Below are 21,086 nucleotides of genomic sequence, written 5' to 3'. Positions count from 1 at the left end.
TTTAGGTTTGTCTTTTGTTTTGGTTCGTGCTTTGCAAATTCTGAGAAGTTTAAATATAATTTATTTAAAAATATAAATTAGCATTTTCAGCCATTTAATTCATGTTGCTATTCTGTAAGGGACAAGAAAAATGGCATCACGGGCTTCCAAGTTTATTTTATATGACTAGTTCTTCTTCAAGTTTGCTCCTCTCACAAACACTCATTGCCAAGCCCTACAAAAAAACGCACCTGGAGCTCTGAAAGGCAAGTTTGTTCTTTACCTTTCATGTGTCATTAAAAGTAAAAAAGACATTGAGGGTCAACTTGTGCTTTCTGTAACACCTGAGCAAACTAGCAGGGTTGGACAGCCCTAACTTGCAGGGAATGAGATTGTACAAGTATCACTGAGGGCAGAATTGACCTGCTGGATTTTATTACTGATGAAAAGGGAAAAAAAAAACCGCTTGACTTTCAGCTCCCATGTTGAGTTTGCAATGCTGGCAAGGGGAATAGCCCTTCTTTGATAAATCGAGCAAGTTCGATGTGGAATCAGTACTTGAAAGCCAATATGAAACCTCATGCTTCTATTTTTACAGACACTTCCCAGGGTTAGAGCCACACACTAGGTGTCTTCTGGTACCACAGAGAGAATATGTTGACTTCTGTCAGGTAAAGTGACCATTGTTGTTGGTAGGTAGGTTAATGACTTGTTTTCTTATTGAGGAGGCATTGAAAACTGCAGTGAAAATATATAAACTTTGGGCCAAATTCTGGCTGCTCACAAAACTGATCCTTAGCAGGTTCAATAAGCTGAGTGACCTTTCTGTGCATCTATATTCTGATTTCACCAGCTTCACCTCAACAAATTATTCATGGTAGGGGAGCACAAACAACCTGTGTTTGTGAAGAAAGGAGTGTCATACTTGCCATTGCTGGTTTGGGATGTACAAGCACAAATGTGTAGAACACGTTGACTGACCCCTGGGTTTCTCTCTGGGTCCGACCATAGAGACCCTGCAAAATGGCCTCTGTGTAGGTTGTGGGCACAAATCTGGGTGTTGCCTGTCATGGAGTGCAGCCCTCATCACCGGACTAGCACCTCCCCCGGTCATGCTGGGGATTAGCTTGAGGTGGATGCCCACATCTGTGGTCTGCACAAGGGCACTTTGTCTCTGATCCCACGTACAGCTCCTTTCTCAGCTCCCAGAATCACAGCATCCTGTTCTCAATTTAGCCCTCTGGCTGGGTTGTCATCTGTGTTTCTCTTTTTTGGGGATAGATGAGGGGTAGTATCCGTCCAACAGTCCAGCCACTTCCCCAATGGCGAGTTGGTGGGGAAGGGGGGGGGGGGGACCCAGGCCCACCCACTACTCCAGGCCCCTACCAGGGAAAGCTGTAAATAGCAACCTCCTGCTGCTGCTCCTTGTAACCTTGGCCAATGCTGCTTTCTTTCCCTGGTCTACTTCCCCATGACCCCAGCACCTTCTTCACCCTTGTCTCAGGGCCTCAGCTGCTCAGTCCCAGGAGCCAGCCAGTGTCCAAAGTGCTTACTGTTCCCTCAGCTCTCCAGGGACTCAGATCTTACTCCCTGGGCTCCCAACAGCAACTGAACTACTCTGTCCTGCAGCTCCCTTTGTATGGGCCTGCTGGTCCCTGATTGGCTGTTCCTCGCAACCCCTCTCTTATTGGCTGCTTCCTGTGCAGCCTCCCCAGGGCTCGGTTAACCCCTTTTCTGCCAGTGTTGGACAGACACCCCAGCACATTGCCCACCTCACCCCCTTCCTGCCCAAGTCTTTCTGGTCTGTGCCTATGTGAATGACATGGGAGCTCCCTATAATATTTTATTAATATTATTTTGTGATAAATTTTAATTGATTTTCATAAAGAAACAGGCAGTGAAAAGTACAAAATAACTGACTTAGAGCTTGTATATGTTTCCAAATCCTGCACGCTTCATGAGATCACTGAGAGAATTATGAAATTAAATAATTTTACAACTTGTCAAAGCTGCAAGTCCCGACAATACAATATAAACATAACATGTAAGAATGAGGGGTACCAGTAATGGGAAGATACACATGAATAGAGAGAGGAGGAAAGGGACTAGGGGGAAGAGAAGGGGTAGGTCAAATAGGAAGTCTAGCATTCTTTGTGCCAGATCAACATTTTTATGCATATATATCTGGAAACAGGATCCAAATTTCTGTAAATTCATATGATTGCTCTCGACAGCACTAAAATATTCTTTCTTTGATTGCTGACTCAGACAGGTCCAAATACCACTGCTCCATTCTGGGCATAAGCCTACTTTTCCACTTTTTAAAATCATGTGCTTGGTAATCGTTGCTGCCTTTGGGAACCAAAGTCTTTGTGGTGAAGTTAAACCCTTCTTGGAAAGTAAATAGCCTGGGATATAATTTTCAGCTGAGGTTTGGCTGTTGAACCGGAGCAATATTTTAACTCTTGTGTCCTCCTCTTTCCTCAGCTGCCTGATTGTTGGACAGTCCCATAGCATATGCATCAGTTCCTTCTTTGTTACAGCACCAACAAACTTCAGAGGCTAAGGCCTTTATCTTGCGCAATCTCTGTGGTGGCCAATACATTTTGAATATAATCTTTTGTTGTATCAAGCGTAGCCTGAGATCCACAGAAGCATTTTTAGCATTATGGAATGTGCTCTTCCACTGGGATTATATGTTCATCTGTTTGCATGTTGTGTTATTCGCTGTAGGGTTTCCAGGGGTTAAAACCAACAGGAGCAGACAGCATGTAGAGCAGAAAGCAGACAATAGCTTTAGATAGCCCCATTCACCAGGACTTAAAAGGACAATGCAGGTGTCAGTTCCTTTTGGAGTTTTACCTCTACCATGCCGAGACCAGCAGTTTGGTTGCTAACCCTTGGAGGGAGGGCTGCCAGGCAGGAAACTGAGACAAAGAACTTTGGACTGGACAAAAATCTGAGTCCCTGAAGCACAAGGGAGAGAGAGACTGTTAAAGCAGAGTGAACCACTGTCCCCAGAAGTGGGGGTATATGAGATACACGAGGCCTACCTAAGCTTTAGGCAAGGCAGGTGTGTGTGTGTGTGTGTGTTGGTTCTTGTGCTAAGTCCCCTTTTTCTTGGTATTCTTTCTTCCTACTGTTAAGAGTGAACAGTACTTTGTTTGGAAGAGACTGTTTTGGGTCACACCTCCTGAAGGGAAATCTTGTAGGTTACTTAGCAGACTTGTCTGGATTGAACTATCGCAGTTGATTATAAGGAACTGTAGCCTCGGACCCAGGCCTAAGAGTCGGAGGATTGCAAGATCCCACCCCAGGCAGGCAAAGGCAAGCAGTGTAAAGCCTGGAGTCGGTGCACTCAGGCGCTCGGAGACCATGTCCGAGGTATGGCTAGCCCTGAATTATGACAGCTTCTACACATGAAGCAGACAGAATTTGGGCCCTCGTATTTTATAAAACAGGGATACTGCACTTTTAAAACAGCTCCAAATCCATTACAGACATTTACAACAAATGTCCACAACTAAGAAAATGTTCCCAATTGGAGAATACAGCAGGAATGGGATGTGGCCTCAGAATTACTCAAGGGAGGGGAGATTTGGGTGTGAAGTACTGGAGATGCTCAGGTAGATACCACAGTGATGGGACTAGTATAAAATACGCCTGCCCTTATATACAGGTCACCAGACACAAGTTTGCCAATACCCATATAATTGATGGCTGGATGATAGAGTGTGGGTGGAGTACTACTTCACTCATCAAAATTAGATCAATAGAATCACACCCATTCAGGTGTATTGCTCTCCATTAGTTGAAGATAACTGGATAGAAACCTGTGTTTGGGGAACTGAAGGTCAGCATGTTCTCCATGTCATATGTATGCCATCGTTTAACTGATGACTGGAGCATCTGTATATATATGGAGCCACAGATCGTTACCCTTTGATTATTTTCATGTTATCTGGTATATCATCTCCACAAGAGAAACTAAATTGCCTATAGTAATTTGAAGAGAGTAAAAATGACAAATCATTGTTCTCATGTGAACAGTAAATAGCAATTGCATGGGAATGCATCTCAATTACATGGCAGTACCTTTCAGGCAGCTTTGATTGTTTTCATACCCAGAAGAGAAAGCTAGAAATGTTGGTGTGGTTTTCTTTACATTTATACTAAGGTAATTTTGCTTTAGAAAGAATTTGTAAGCGGGCTTCAACTTTGAATAATCCTATTAGTTGTAAACTGTCAACTCTTAACTGTGGATGCTTAAAAATAGTTTGACAGGTGCAAAAAGAATTTAAAGAAAATATTTAAAGGAAAGAAACTAAATGCAATAGCAAGGCAAGTTAAAGTCATTAATATTTTTGGGGTGGAAGATAAATGTATTAATAGGTAATAACTCACAAATGCAGGTAACAGACGGTAGATTAGTGAGTTATTATACAGCTCCTAGAGATAGAAATCTGTTTCACATTTAGGAACAGGAAACATTCATTTTGTAGGTTTGCCATGTAATTGAGAAATATTATAAAAATCTATATAATACAGGAAGTTCCTTTTAAAATGACTGCAGCTAGGACATTTCTGGTCACTATTTAACTTGGAATCTGATCCTACAACAGTACCAAGCAGAGTGTTTATCCGCAACTAGTATCATTGGAGACAATGGGATTACTCATGGTAATAAGTACTACCCTTAGTATGTACGGGTAAAATCCTAGCCCCACTGAAGTCAGTGGCAAAATTCCCACTGATTTCAATGGGGCCAGCAGTTTGCCGCAAGGGTGCATCTTCCCTAAGAAGAAAGATGAGATCTTATCTCAAATTACCTAACACAAGGTAAAATTCTAATGAAGACACAGTAGTTTGTGGTTTCAAGATGTGTTAGCGGGTCAAGGTAAAGACTATTGGGGAGCATTGGATTTACTTTTCTGTACTAACTCATGTTAAAACTACATACCACCTTGTCCTCACTATGATTTAACCTTGTGTTATCTAACATGAGTTAAGAACACATCTTTTTTCTTAGTGAAGACAAAGACCTAAGTATTTCCAGGATTGGACCTTTAAAGCCGATCTACATCTAAAACTTAGGTCAACCTCGCTGTGTCGCTCAGCTGTGAAAAATTTTGCACTCTGAAAACCATAGTTAGGTTGATCTAACACAAGGATTCTTCCATCAATCTAGTTACCACCCCTCGGAGAGGTGGATTTCCTACATGGACAGAAAAATCCTTTCCATCGATGTAGGAAGCATCTGCAATGCAATGCTTCAGTGAGAGCAGCAGAACTGTAGCTGTGACAAGTAAGCAGCTATGAGGAAAACATACCCTTACATTGTTAGGGAAATGTAATTTCTGTACCACATATCAGGTTCTAGTGTATGAACTAAAGCTATTTCTGTGTTGTCTTTTCTGTATATAAAACAGGAGTGTTTATTTTCAAACCGAGCTTATAAAACATACTGTGATCTCTAGGTTTTCTAATCTCCTTTGGACTAGTGTATCCTAGCTGCTCCTTTACATGCCTTATCATCCAACTGGTACAATTAACTGCCTTTTTGAACATTCCTGTTTCACGTTGTAAGAGCTGATGTCTAGCTATTTCTGAGGGCAATTTATTTGATATTAAAACACAATTTTGTACTTGAGTGTTTTCTCCAGAAGTCTCCAAATTAACTGATTTGGCTATGATCAGATGAACAGTTTTTCAGTAGTACATGATTATCTCTTTGGTTTGCGGCCCTTCCACTGGAACATTGAAACAGTTCAACACGACTACCAGCGGTAGCCCTACTGCTTCTTCAAAAAAGATGCAACTTGGGAAATTCTGCTTTCTTAAGCCTACAGTTTCTTTTCCTTTCCTTATTTCTTGCCACCAGGAGTGACATTTAACTGTAGATCTATTGGTTATTATTTAACCAACTTAATTTTGAAATATATCAATCCACTTACAAGTTTGTAAGATAATCAAAATCAGTAGTCCTGAAAAAAATCAATGTCAGGATATGTGGAAACAGATCTGACTTTACCTCTGAGAAACTTTAGGCTGGAATTTGTAATGAGATTGGACCCCCTTATGCCACTCAAGAGGTGCAAAAGGATTGGAAAATGGTTGCTACTGGACAGCAGAGATTTCTCTGTTGGAGGGGACCGCTCTGCTAGCACATCTGTTCTGCAGATGTGCCCTGCACCTGCTGCCTTCTTTTCCACCTCCTCCCCTCATTGGTATAGTAGGTGTGTTGGGAGTGGATATGGCCTATAATCCACTGGTGTTGTAGAGTCTAATAAGGACCTTGCATTACTGGTGCAGGCTAGAAATACTACAAGGTAGCTTTAACTCTCTTCCTGAGAATCAGGAAGCTAGAACTGGCTCACTGAGCCTCCACCCACAGAGAGAATTAAGTCCTTTGTCCTCTAAGAAAATGTACACATTTGTTGTTGAAGGGAAGGAAAGATTGCCAAGCACAAGTGCACACCAATTTTGAAAGAAAGATGTGCGGCTTTAAGTATAGTAGGAGACACCAGAAAGTATAAAGTTACCACAGCAACGTAAGATAGATGTAGATATTGGGAACTATTGTAAAAAGTATAACAACACACATCATAAATCAAGTAAAGCACAGACTTCCACATTCACCTGCATAAAGTTGTAGTCTGGACCTTATCATGGGGCAGACCTATTCAGCCAGGATGATCATTTTTGAACACTTGAGGTGGGGATTATTGAATGTGATCTCAGGGCTTGAGTGATACTTGAAGGGTGCATATGCCATGTGCTTTCCCTCTGCACTGGGGTTAATTTCACCCTTAAGGCGAAGTCCTGCAGCCCTTTAGAGCAGGGATTCCCAATCTTTTACTCAGCGTGAGCCCATTTAAACACTGAAAATTTTGGTGATCCTAGCAGACAAGTCATGGCATTGCAATGCTTATGGTATTTCTATTTTTCAATTAAAAAATTTAAAATCATTTTAATGTTTTTTTAAATAAAAAATACAACATTGAATACAAAACCTAAAACAGCTATTAAATCCATTTATCTGACATTTTACTTTTGCTTTAACTGTGGTTTGTATTTACTTTGCGGTCATACTGTTAAACAATCCTAGATTTCACAGTTGCTAAATTGAGACTTAGAAGTGTGGGAAGGGGGCACACTGCAGAGATTCAGGGCACTGCTGCTATGTATAGGTATCCAGCAACAGACTGCTGTAATGTAGGCTGTTTCCTGGTGCTGTCTCAGTTTTGCCATGGGTGGCTCTGGCTCCCAGATCAGCCCAGACACCGGAGGATACAAAATGTCTTAAAGCCACCTTATCCCTTTTCCCCAGGGCTGCAAGATTTGTTGTGCTGCACCTCTTGCAGTAATTGTCCTCATTCATCTCACTTAGGCCCTATCCACAACATTGTGACCACACGCCCTCCCCGCTCTCCTGCCCCTGGCAGCCCCCCAGCACTGTGACACCCCCCCCCATCTCTCCTGCCCCAGGCAGCCCCACCACACCCAGCACTGTGACACCTCCCCTCTCTGGTCTCCTGCCCCAAGCAACCCCACCACACCCAGCACTGTGATGCCCCCATCTCTCCTGCCCCCACCCCGCATAGTGCCTCCCCCCATTCCAGGGCTTACGCACCGAGTCGGGCACTGCTGGGTGTCACGCTGTGCCCAGTACTCACCGCGGCAGGGAGGGCGCAGGTGGGGAGAACACAAAACAAAAGGGGAGGAGTGAGGCTGCCCACCCGTGACCCAGCTAGGCCGGCGCTGCTGCTGCCTGGAACGGACCGGAGCCCCACCCCGTGCTGCCCGGTGCTCCCAGTCAGGCGCTGTCAAGCATCTTTGCGACCCCATTTTTTATTGGTTGTGACCACAAGATTGGGAACTGCTGCTTTAGGGTATGTCAGCACTGCAGGGTAAGCTCAGGGTTAGTGGGACTTGAGGCAGATGACCTGTATAAGGGAACCCTGGGCTTGTGCAGCTACGCTGTGTTGTAACCGTGGTTTAAGAATTTTCTGACCCAGCTCGAACATAAGGCTCTGGCATCCACAGTACAGTGCACAGACCCAAGTCAAAGAGGCCATATCCCAGAGTCCACCACCAGCATGGGGCCACTGTAGCCCATGGTGAACTGTGGGAAAACTTTACTGCCCGCCCTGCACGTTACTAGGAAGCAATTCACTTTAAGAAGTCTCGATGGATGTACTCCATTGCAAACCCAGGAGGCTCTCTGATGGTGTGCTTACAGATCAGTGATCAGCAGAGAAGGGGTTAATGCTGACCTGAACTGCTGCTGTTTGCTAGGAGTGGAGAGGGTGGCTTCCATTTTCAGTAGAGTGGATTGCAGATGGTTGGGCTAGAGAGGACTAAGGAAGTTGTCCCATGGAATTGTGGGATTCTTCTGGATGACTTCCATGACCCCAGTCAAGTGGGGCTGAGGCTACATTGCAAGGAGAACGCAGTGACTCAAACTTGGATTCTCCAGCCCTGCGTGGTTCTGGGACACTGGGTCCGAGTTCTGGGTCAGCACAATTGTAGTGTAGACACAAGGGGCGCCTTGAGCCCAGGCTCAAGCATGGTCTTACATTGCGGTGCAGACATACCCTCAGATTACTCTTTAGGGCTGCAGTATTGCAGCATGCATAACTGCAAAGAGCTGAGCTCTTCTTGGGGTATGAATGTGCTCAGAACATTGCAGCATGAAAGCCTTTGTTTGGAGCCATTACATTCAGCTGCATAAATATGTATTCAGCCTAGAGAAATCTGTTCTCTTTTCCTAGTGGGTTAACAATCTCTAGTCTGTTGTGTAAATATGCAGCGAGTGGGGCTTTTTAAAATGTGGATATGTTTACACCACACACAAGAATGGTCTTGAGTGTCAGTCTATATTTAAGCTCTAATAAAAATGGGATTTCCAACCCGATCAGCTGTAACATCAAAGCTGCAAATAATACACATTTCAAAAAGCCCAGCTTTTCAAAACTACATATTTACACAATAGATTGCATGTGTTAATTAGGGGCCTATTCCACCACTGACATGCAGGTTTAGCTTCATTAATATTAACAGGAACTATGCATGGTCACAAGTAGAACAGAGCTCTTCATTAGCATTGTGATTTAAAAAAAATCCTTATGTGATTGTTGGTGAGAGGCAAAATTAGGGTGTGTTTGTGAGGGATCCGCTTTTATTATCATTTGTATTACTAGACCATCTAGGAGCCTCGGTCCTGGACCAGGACCCCATTGCACTGGGCACTGTACCAACATAGAACAAAAAGACAGTCCCTGCCCCAAAGAGCTTACAGTGCAAGTGTAAGAGAAGAGACAACAGTGAACACAGAGATAGACGTGGGAGCACAAGGAAACGATACAATATTGGTGGCAGGAAGGCATCTGGACCATTTTCTGCTCTATAATAGTGATATAAATCAGGATTAACTTCACTGAAGTGAGTGGTGCTTAGAACAGAATTTGGCCCACTTTTTCACATCAGGGCCCCGATTTTACAAACAGTTAAGCACATTCTTAACTTTATTACCATGAGTAACCCCAATAGATTTGTGTTTGAAAAATCAGAGCCTAAGTCCTAAAAGTTAGTTAAATCCCCATTAAAAAGATATTGCTTCAATGTATGTGTAAGATGAGGGAAAGGGAGGGGAAAACATTTTAAAAAGCAATATTAGCATTCATTTCCACTCTTGTGAGTTAAAGAAAAAAAACAACTGATTTTTGTTGTGCCAATTTTTTTGTCTTTTTTGTTTTAAAGAAAATCTTTGGCTTTTGGGCTGAGTCACTGTATTCCTAACGTAGCCTATAGCAACTTTATTTTTTCTTCATCAATCAAGATGGAGACATCAGATATAAGGGTTTATAATGGAAATGCTGACAGAACCATCGCTATAGAAAAAGAGCAGACACTACTTTAATGCCTCTAAACAAACAACCCTTTCTAAAAGGGGTGTCTGAATTCCAATGGATTTTAATTATCTGCTAAGATAGATAGGAAAGAAAAAAAACCACTGATACAAAGATATTCTAGATGAAAAAATATCTGTGCTGTAATTTCAGAAAGTTTCAGCTTCTGTCTTTGGTAGGCAGTAAGTAAAAGATAAGGAGGAAAATAATGAGCTTTTCTTATTTATATCTGAAGTTTAGAAGAGACACATTGTGAGCGAACAAAAGATGTTCCATAAAACAAACAGTATGGTGTGTTAAAATAATTCTCTTGTGGGAGTGAAAGAAGCTGCAAGGTGTTAAATAAGCACATTGTGTCTTCTAGGCTAGAGGCCTGTTTTTAGTAAGATTTGAGTATTTCAGATTTTTTTGATGTCATTTAATCTCGTGTCCTGTAAAATTTAATTTTAGCTTCAAATCCTGCAGCAGGACTTTGAAGGAGGGACTTCATGGCCGCTTTCTCTGTTGATGTGTATTTTCTCTGTCTACTCCACCAAAAGCCTCTACTTATTCATAACCTCTCAGTCAGAATGCGTATTTGAATTTATGGCATAAACATATGACATTTCAAAGTGAGTGTTTTCCCTTTGACAGTGTTATATTTTGAAAACTGTTTTAAAAGGCCCTCCCAACAGGCTGGTTGGTATGGGTTCGATATGTAACACAAAATATCACACATCACTCACATAATATACACTCCAAGACAGCTAAAATATCCACAGTAGAGTGCACAGCTGGCCCAGCAACTTTTCCCTTACTGCTGCATTTTACTGAAGCATTCTTCTATGATCAGATTCTGATCTCATTACATCTAGGTAAATCCAGAGTAAAACCACTGAATACAATACAGTTAGTCAGATTTACACCGGCATAAATGAGATCTGGGTAACTTCAGTAGTGTTACCCAGATATAAATAAGATCAGAATCTGGCCTCCAACCGACCAAAGCCAAATTAAAGAGAGAAGGAGACATTCTACTTTATTTACATTCAAAGGAATGTCCCGTGGCTTCTCCTGGTAGGAGCTTGCAGGCTGGAGAGCTGCGAACAACAGAAAGGATAAAATAGCTGAGAACAAATTGAGTGCAACTGTTTTATTTCCCCCCACAAAATATGAATGTTATGCAAAACATATTGCTGTAGGTTTGCTGACAACAAAAATGGAATCATCACACAAGTAGGGTAGCAAATTCTCAGGGGAACGCTTTAGTCAGAATACTCCTTGCAATAATTTCCCATTACTGAGTGAATATATTAATTTATGAATTTTCCATGAATAAATTCCACCATTTCCCCCCCACATATTATTTATTGATATCAATATACACTTAGCAACAAAAAACAGAGCTGATTTCTATTTGCAATAAAACAATTTAGAAACATTTATCTGGGCCCTGAGGGATCGTTCTAGACAAATGCAGCTCAGAGCATGAAGCTAACAAGAAACACAAATATCATGCACAATCAGTGAGCGACACCAATGGAAAATCACAACAGATAGCAAGAGAAAACATGGAAGAAATTCAAGCAAAACAGTGCCCAATTCTGTGCTCTTTGGTTGTCTTAAATGGTACCTTTAAAACAATGGGATTAGCTTCAAATCAAGGTGCCACTCAACATGAGTCAGGGGTGGTAGAATCACTTGTGTAATTTCTGGATGAGGTTCTCTGGCCTGTGTTATGCAGAGGTCAGACTAAATTACCATAATGGTTCATTCTAGCCTTAAAAATCTATGAATTGGTCCCTCAGTAATAGCTCCTGTTAGGCATTGATAATTTTGTTTTTCTTTATTTGCTGCATGAGGGATTTGAGTAGAAGGCAAGAGAAAAAGGGAATTTCTTTTTCGGTATGGAAATAATGATGCAGGCTCTGTGGCTTGGGGAGGGCTGAAATCTCTTTTCTTCATTTGTTCCTGGAATGCAGACCCGACAGTGGCATAGACCGCAGACTTATTATTCCCTCCATCTGAAATCCTCTGTGACCAGCCTTACTCTGATCTCCACCTGTTTTGATGTAGGTGATGTCATTAAAAACCAGCAGCTCCTGTATATGGAATAAGGTTGTGGTCTTTTGATTAAGGCAACAGGACACCGTAGGGAAAATAAACCATCTCCATGGGGTTTTTTTAGGAAATTGAAAATGTTTAAAGAGACTGGCATATTTGTGTCCTGAATGACCCTATTCTGTAATTGGCACCAGCCTAACTTAATATTTAGAACTGGGCCCTTCTTAGCTCCCAGTACTACAAAACATGTGTATTGCTAGCTTCTCACATGAGTAGCATGAGAATGGGACTACTCGTGTGCATGAAGTTACTTAAGTGTGTAGGTGTTTGCAAAATTAAGTTATTCAGTGACCTCATTGTTATCCTTATACATTCTAGTTATAGAACTACTGTTTTAATCAGATTCCAGTTTGCTCAATGAGCTTTTGGGTTGGTGTTTTTTGTAGTTTTATTTAATTTCTTTGTTTTGTTCTGGGTTTTTTTGTCAGTAGAAAGGAAAGCCACAAAAAAACGTAGCTTTAAAATTTCCAGAAACTGATCTATCTTTCTTTCTTATGGATTGTGATAATGGGTTTGAAGTTGGCTGTACCATCTTAAGGATAAATAAGTTTTAGAATTATAATTGCTAATGCTATGATACATAATTTACATTTATTATACCTAATAAAACAGATAATTTAATTGATTTTCTGTAATGGGTTAAGTGATCAGGAACTCCAGGTGCCAAAAGATTTATTGCTGTAGTCTGAGTAATATTTTAAACATGGAGAATAAATTGTACAGAGAGGGCTTCGCTCTCAGGACAGTCTAATCAGGGAGCATTCCCCTTTCCTCCTCAGCTGCATTTCATTGTGTGTGTTTTGCACAGTCGGCATAGATTAAGCAATTGTGTTTATGCCTGTTTCATAAAGGTGAAAAATATGTACTTACATTCCCCCTTAGCCATGCATGAAATAAGCAATATGAAGCTCAAGCTACGCCAAGCCATATGCCTATGCATGTCCGTGCGTTTTCTAAATCAGAAGGGAAGAACATCATATAGAGCATACAGCCACCAGGGTGCATCGAACTTCAAAATGGGCCTGGGAGATAATGTTGACAGAATAGGATGTAGTCACAGGATAATGGTCTCCTACTGCTAGATTAAAGCCTGGGCAAAGCTGAACCCTTACAACAAAAAGTAAACAGAGGTAAAGCCAAGATATTTATAATATTTTCAAAGTAGGAGGCATTTATCTTGTGTCCATTCGCTCTGCTTCTTTTGTACCAACATAATAAAAGATGCTGTCATTTTGTTCAGTGTATGTTGCTGCATAAGCTACGTTTGCCCACTGCATTCTGATATGGTAACATTACAGACTTATCCTGTGGTGTCCTTCAGCCTTTTAATCAATCTATGCATTTCAAAACATATTGTGTCACTGCAGCTGACTAAATACTCTGACCTACTTTTTAAAAAAAAAAAAAAGAGAGAGAGAGAGAATCTCTAATAAAAATCAGTGTCCTTTTATCATTTGTAACCTTTTCGTTGTGAATTAGTCCACTTCCCAGCAATTGCACTGTCAAGTACTGATTTGAGGCCTTATCTTGTGAAGCTCTGGCACCTCGTATGATCAGCCCTTCTTACTCTTGCTTCTTAATCTTTAAGACAAGAACTGCAGAGGGAGGACAACTAGTGAAAATAGACTGTTAAGTGGAAATCAGTGATAAAATATATGTAATTATAACAGTAAAGGCAATGAACAGCAAGTAAATTATGAACCTGCATTTTTATTAGCATGTTTTTTAAACAATAATTTTCCTTAGTTGCCTCACTTTGGATCCAATCCTTCACAAGCCCCATTGCCCCAAAGATCTGGAGTCTCCTGATTTTCGAGACTTGCTGCAGAACCCATCTGCTTGCTCAGGCTGTTGGAAGAGGACTGAGGCTATGGGGAAATTCCCCAATTTACTTACCTTCTTGCAGGAGGGCATGTTTATTGGCTACTGCTCTTATTATATTTCTGAGTTTGGCTTCATTGTTCAGTGATTACTCTGCTTTTATGGAGAGTGATTTTAAACAGTTGTTAAAGCAACTTAGAATCTAGCCCATAGATATATTTTGTATGAATGATTAAAACTTTCCTCATAGGAGGCGTCCCACTGAAGGCTGCACACTGAAGAGCTACTCATGTTGGTTAGGAGTTGAGTCTCACAGATGCAAAGTGCTCTCCACTCCCCTTGGCTCCAGAATTGTGTGGAGTGGAATTTTGCCATTGACTCAATGTAGCCCATTAACTTCATTGGAAGTTGAGAGCAGTCAGCACCTCACGGGACCGGCTCTTTAATCTGTGCTTCTGTGTAAGTGATATTAGCTATAGCAGTCCTTGATAAACAGGCCCCAGAGACAGACTGCATATTTGAAGTATGGCAGTGTTGCCTAGTGGCCAGAGCACTGGATTGGAACTTAGACGACATGGTGTCTGTTCCCAGCTCTGCCCCTGGCTAACTGAGTGACCCTGGGCTTGTCCCTTCAACTTTCTGTGCCTCAGTTTCCTCATCTGTTAAATGGGGATAATGAAAAGTACTTTTAGATCAACTAATGACAAGTGCTATATAAGAAGTAGGTATAATTATTTATTATTAAAATTATAGCACCTTTAGTAGAGGATGAATTTTTTAATCTGTCAAATATTGGTATGGCTAAGGCCGTGCCTGCACTGACAAGCTACAATGGCGCAGCTATACCGATACATCTGTATCACTGTAAGACCACTCATGTAGCCTGAGAAACATAAGTTTTGCCAACATAAGTGGAAGTGTAGACATGGCCTAAGTGTGATATCTCATTTGCCCATAGCTGCTGCTTGTACATTTTTTCTTAAACCAAAGTACATTCCTGTTTTCTTGCAATTACAGTGCAAATTGGAGTTTCATGCCTGTACTTCTGACAAAACTATCACAGCGCGATGTGAAGGGCCGTGCCCGTGCCTTCCAGGACAAGAAAGCCCAAAACACAAGACTGAGAAGACTGGTGAGTTTAGCTGTTGAATGCAATGTTAAGTGATTTACTGGTACTGCTTTGTTCTTAAGAAACCTTGAGAGATTTTGTTTCTAACATCTGCTTCAGGAAGTATTATGAGAGTCACGTTTTCAGCTCGTGGCAAATCATTTTCTAAACTTAAAGTTCTTTCTTATTGAACCCTCAAACATCTTAACCGCAGTGAAATTGGCACCCACTTTATAGAGGGTGTCAGAATAATTGTGCTCTAGCTAATCATTATTAACAATTATTTATTTTGAGTGGAAAATACTGAAGGCCTAAAGTAAATACCTCGATTCACGTGATGGCCTGTCCTTAAAGTGCCAGAGCCCTGGAGCTGGCCAGCTCCATACAATTAGCTTGACATACCACACCTGCAAGGGGGTGTGGGATTTAATTAATACAACCAGCTGGATATGGAGAAACTGATTCTCCTATAAAGAGCAGCAGGAAGCTGCAGAGATGGGGATGCTCAGGGGGAGAGAGAGTACACAGTCTGTTGGAAGTGAGCAATCTCCCACAGGGAGCCCCTAGTCTTCAGGGAAAAGGGCTCCAGATGGAGAAAGGCCTGGGAGATGCCGAGGAGAAAAGAAACTGGGAGTATGAACTTGATAAGGATTTTTGAGAAATTTATTTTGGGAATAATTTTATGTCAATAAATCCAGCCCCAAGGAGAGGTATACTGCCCCAGAGAAGAATTGTTTGGTAGTTTGATAGCCCTGAAAAGTGGAGAAACTGAAGCAGAGCTGCTACAGAGTGACATCAGGCCACAAGGGGTCACTTGAGAGGCAGCCAGCCTGATGATATCCTTATTGTAGAAGATACAAAATGAGAAAAAATTATAGGAGACTTTATTGTTCTGTAAAGGCAGTTTTTTTTTTTTTTAACAAAACTAGTAGTATTAGCTAATGGGTTGTTGACAGATTCAGTAAGGCGGCCTAAAGAGGTACAGACATGAGTATTTGAGAGATTGGCTGGTTGACATTGCAAGAGTTACAATACCGTAGTAGACTGATGCTGAATTACTGTACAGAAAAATTAAAAGGCGAGAGTTCCACCGTGGATGGCTCTTCCCTCTAGCTGCTGCCACGAGATCCATGCATAGATCTGAGGGGATCTGCAAGTTTCATGGGCTAATTCCCCCACCTCAGCACCCTTGAACCATCTAAGAATGGTCCAGTGTGAAGGGAATTAGTGCCTTCTATCTAGCTATGAAACTGGGATGGAAGCGCAGCAGCAGCAGTACAGGCTTCTCACAACTACCCAGTCCTCTTCTGGAGAGACAGCGCAAAAGGGGCTTTCTTTCTGGCTGTGATCCCACTGGACCTTTGTTCTTAACATTTCCCACAGTTGCTGCCACCAGTGCAGCAACAACAGCAGGGCTCCCGGTGTCCATTAGCATTTTAATTACACTATTGTCCTATCCTCCTTAGAGCATTAGAGGACTCAGTGTTTAAAAGACCAACAGTGCTGGCTGGCATCCTGTCTATAATATTGCTGCCCGCTGTGGAGCTGCACCAGTGATAGTAACAATGGGAAATTTTAAGAACAAAAATATAGTGTGGAAAAGGCCTCTATAATCTTCCCAGGCTCTGGCCTTTCTGCTGAGATTGCTAACAGGGGTGCTGGTTGTACTGCAGACACCTGGCTGGCAGGAACTAGACTTTGGACTGTTGGCACCTGTTTTCACACTAAGCCACTGAAAAGCCAGTGCATAGGGCCAGCACCAGGGCTTCCCCGCCACATAAGCCTCACACTAAGAGTTTATGCAATGTAGAGGGTTTTGTGTGGCTGCGAGGCACTAGGGTGGATTTCACACTAAGGCTCTGATCCTGCAGAAAGTTACCCACAGGCTTAACTGCGCTTGAGCATTCCCATTAACTCGAGTAAGACTATTCGCTGTGCAGAATTGAGATCCCTGGGGCATATGGCCATAACTTGCATACATATAGGTACCCCACACACACACACACAGATGCTTATTCAACTAAACACAAAAGACCAAATCCTGCAGCTCTTTTCTTTATTCAGGCAAAACTCAATTTGGAATCAATGGGAGTTTTCTTTCCGTTGAGACTATAGGATTTGCCGCATAAAACCAGAGTAACTTGTACTGAGACTCTTCTGTTTAGCAATCCTCATATTGCTGCAGCTTTTATTTATGTCTTAAAATTCCTCCAATAACACAAAGTAAACTTAGTATCATACGTTTAATGTCTGCTCAGGAAAGATGTATCTTCTTTCTAGAACTATGAAGCGTCATTCACCAGCTAAGATTTTGAAAACTCAGTTTTATTCCCTCTTTTGGAAGGCATCAGTATTTTTTCTGCACAGTGATCAAACTTATATGAAGCATTTTAGATGGTGAACTTCTGTAATACAATGCATAACATCAGTATTGCTTTATGTGGCCTGAATTATATTTTTACAGAACACTCGCTAAGAAAATTCATATTGTCTTTTTTTCTCATCCACAGACACACACACTTTTCTTCTGATAGTTTGCTCCCTATATGCTTTTTTCATTGCCTTTATCAGTTATAGTATCAGATTAATAAATCTTCAGTTACATTTTAGGCTTACAATTTCATTCAGACAACTGAAAAAATTCTAATAACCTTTATCTTGTTAAATCTGTTTTGACGGGATGTATGTATTCTGCAGTCCAGACTATTGTTTTGATTGTCTTTCAAACCTTTTAACTCCACATGAAAAGCATTAACTTTAGGGCTTGGGTGATCTACACAGCTACTTTTCTGACTGCTGCTTCCTGGGGCCAAATTCTGGTTGACAATGGGAACTGGTGACAGCAGTAAGAACATATTATATTAGTTCAATGGCTGACTAGATTCAGCCCCAGCCAGAAAGGCATGGATAGAGTGCTTTGTAGATTTTCTTGGCCACATGGGAAATGAAGTCAGTAGGTATATATGTGCTCAAACACACGAATAGTCTCTTCCTGCATGCAAAATATGTGCAAAGGAGCTGCTCATAAGGCAGGTTACAGGTATATAGTAGTGCCACTTTTGCAGTACCTACATGTGCTAGTTTGTGTGGCTAGAGAGTGGAAATCAGTTTCTCTGTGTTAGCCAAAATTTGACCCTTGGTGGTCTTATGTAATTTACTGAAGCACCAAGCAGGTGTGTATTATTGTAGATGTGCCCTGAACCTATCCTTGGAAAATCTAGGTACTCGAAAGCCATGAAGGGTGATCCAGGAAAATAGAAACAGATGAAAATATCATGAGATTCATTGTTGGCACCATAATTTGCATTAAAGATTATACAGTACTTTTTGACAACTACTATATCACCATATCACTGGGTGGCAGATTAAATGGATGCTTTTTGCTTAAGTTTACAGGAGCTCTGAAAATTAGCTGGTAGACACTACACTTTAGGAGATGCAATGCCAGTCATAGCTGCCTAGAGTGTTTGTTTGTCTTTACAGGCCTAGCCTTCTGATTCTGCAGCCACGCCACGCACAGTGTTTCATTATACCACAAACAGAGTAGCTGCAGAATTTGGTCTTATGCTTATAAACTCAGAGAGCCAAACTAAACCGTTGTGTTAGTGGGCAAATCTCCATGGCTTCATAAGAGATATGGGCATGTAAGAAATAACCAAAATCAAAGGGACTGTCTAAACTGGTGTAACTTAAGTTTTCTTCAAGATTCTTCAACATGCCTATTACACCAATTAAGTCATCCTTGGATTTACACAGTTTCTTATACATGGCCTCTGAATTTGGCACATTGAGGGTCAAGGAGTCTTCAGTTCATCATTTGTGTGCTGTCAATCTTTTAACAAGGGGCTCTCACAAAAATGTTTCCACTGGAATATGGGAATAAACCCCATATGCCAGTGTCAATTATACCCGTGTATAATTTTAGTAGTATACAAAGAGGGAATCTGCGGTGTGTGTGTCTTTTGGTCCTTCACTGGATGGATATTAGTCAGATCTGCTTAGGTTTGTGTGATCATATTAAACTCGAACTGCTGACTTCAGAAGAGGGAAATCTTAGTACTTTTACATTTCATGGGCATTCTCTATTAGATCAAGTGGCAGGCACCTGAGTTTTTGCAATAATATGCAATAATACTAATAATTTGCAAGCTAATGCTCATGAGAAGTATTGGACTATGACACGTAGAACAGCTGACTACCATGAAGTGTCTCTGGTCACAGAATCATTAGAGTGCAAAAATAAATTGTTTTCTCTTGTTAACTGCAAACTATTTTAAACTTTCCAAAAAAAATGGGTGCAATCTGAGTTTGGGGTTAAGGTTCTGGTTGGGAGTCGTTGTATTCTCCCATCTTTAGGCTGAGCAAGAAATTGTTGTTCCTGACTTTTCCCTGGATATTGCCTTTCTTTGATCTGAAAGAACAGCACTATGAAGTCATGTATGAAAGATGAATGGTTTAGTTTTCCTCATGCAATACAATTACATAATTAGCATTATCCTGCTGTGCTGGTATAACCAGGAGAAAGATTCTCAGATTAATTTCTTTTCTCAAATGGGGTTTCAAGCACTTGATTCATATAAAAGAATTGTGTTGATAGATGATACCCTATAGCCATTCCTTATTAGAAGCCAAGTTTGTGAAATCCATTCCAACACAAGCATATTGTTAAAGAGAAATAGATAGAGAGCTGAAGCTGATGCCTCGCATAGGAATGTCAAATGGAAAAATACTAAAGAGAATTACAGTATAAGGGCTTCCAGCAAAATGAAAATGCAGCTCCTTGAGCTATTACATAAACTTTTCTATGCCTATTGTACAACAGGGTTAAACGTATGTGCTTGCAAACTTCCATTTAAAGGCAGTTTGCATTAATCTTTACACATTCATTCAATCATATTCAAATATTATTCCATAATAAATTACTTTCAGAAATTAAAAATGTAAAGGAACATTTAATTTCCAGAGTACTGTTATTCTAAATGTCATGACCTTTTTTTTATACGCTTGTGAATGAAATTGGCAGCAGCATCAAAGAAAAGCAATCTAAGTGTATGTGCTCTGAGGTACAATTGACTGCAGCGTCTGAGATATATTTCCCTGTTCTTCCCACTATGCTCGTACAAAAACAACCCAGCTTAGAGAACAAAATTTAAGACCAATAAATATTTTAATTATGAAGTTCCCTTTACAGTAGTAACTGGTATTACAAAGGAGTTAATAATAATAATAAAAAAAAAACAATACAAATGGTAGGGAAGGAAAATTGCGCCAGGCTAGTTATCTTTAATGATAAATACTAAGGCTGAAGCTTTGCACTATAAAGTTAAATCTTTGAAGAGACAGCAGAATCATATTCTTTATTTTTAAAATTGAATTTTACTCAGTCCACTGAGAATCGGAGCACTCATGATTATATTGGATTACTAATGGAATATTTCTAAAGCAGGAGAAAGCACTAGTGCTGTCTGCCTTTTTTTTTTTCCTCCCAAGACCCATTTAGATATCTGAAGTTTATCAAAACACTAGATGTGGTTCTTTATTCACAGCAGCGTTACGCTTTACAATGTGCTTCTGTGATAACCACTAATTTCCAACTCAGTTATCCAGAGATAAAGATGCACTTGCAATCTGCACTGAAGTTTATTGCCCTTTCAGAGAGTATGTTCCATGTTATCTAATACTATAAAATGAATAAAGGCAATATTTCAGCAAAAAGAAGGACTTGAAATGAGTAAATACAATTCTTAGTGCCACCTTTGTGACAGCACTTGTTTAAGACATTAAATCTTCTCTGTCTGTGGTTTTCATGTAAATCTCTTTAAAAACTATGCATGTAATAGAAATTAGCTAAGGGTCCTTATGCAAGTGCAACTTCAGTTAACATTTTATAGACGTTATTAGACCCCTAAGTGAGCCAAAAACTTCAGAGAAGAAATAGGGATGGTCTCACTTCTCCATGGGCTTTAGTTCTTCAGAACCTACTGATGAAGGAAGAGAGTTGCACTGAACACACAATGTATCTCATTAAAGAGTCAATGCAGTGTGGTAATGGTGATGTCTCTTGGCAAATGTGAATTCTTAATTGCAATCACTGCACTCCAGGGTCTATCTGCTGCCTGTACACATGTGTAACTCCTGTTACTCACATGCATTAACAGCTCAAC

The 21,086-nt window shown here is 40.8% G+C and overlaps 1 protein-coding gene across 1 annotated transcript in view; it reads left to right on the top strand.

Annotated features, from left to right (window-relative positions):
• SPOCK1 (SPARC (osteonectin), cwcv and kazal like domains proteoglycan 1) overlaps positions 1–21,086 on the top strand; it is a 419,844-nt gene that overhangs the window by 322,045 nt on the left and 76,713 nt on the right. Inside the window, 1 exon segment of the mRNA XM_067566726.1 lies at positions 14,832–14,946. Within this exon segment, the coding sequence (XP_067422827.1) occupies positions 14,832–14,946 (115 nt within the window).

The sequence above is a fragment of the Emydura macquarii genome, unplaced genomic scaffold, assembly GCF_026122565.2.
Source record: "Emydura macquarii macquarii isolate MOO-44397 ecotype Brisbane River unplaced genomic scaffold, CSIRO-AGI_Emac_v2 contig_2768, whole genome shotgun sequence".
Taxonomy (NCBI): Eukaryota; Metazoa; Chordata; order Testudines; family Chelidae; genus Emydura; species Emydura macquarii.
The sequence above is the reverse complement of the archived record's forward strand: the minus strand, read 5'-3'. Positions and strand labels throughout refer to the sequence as shown.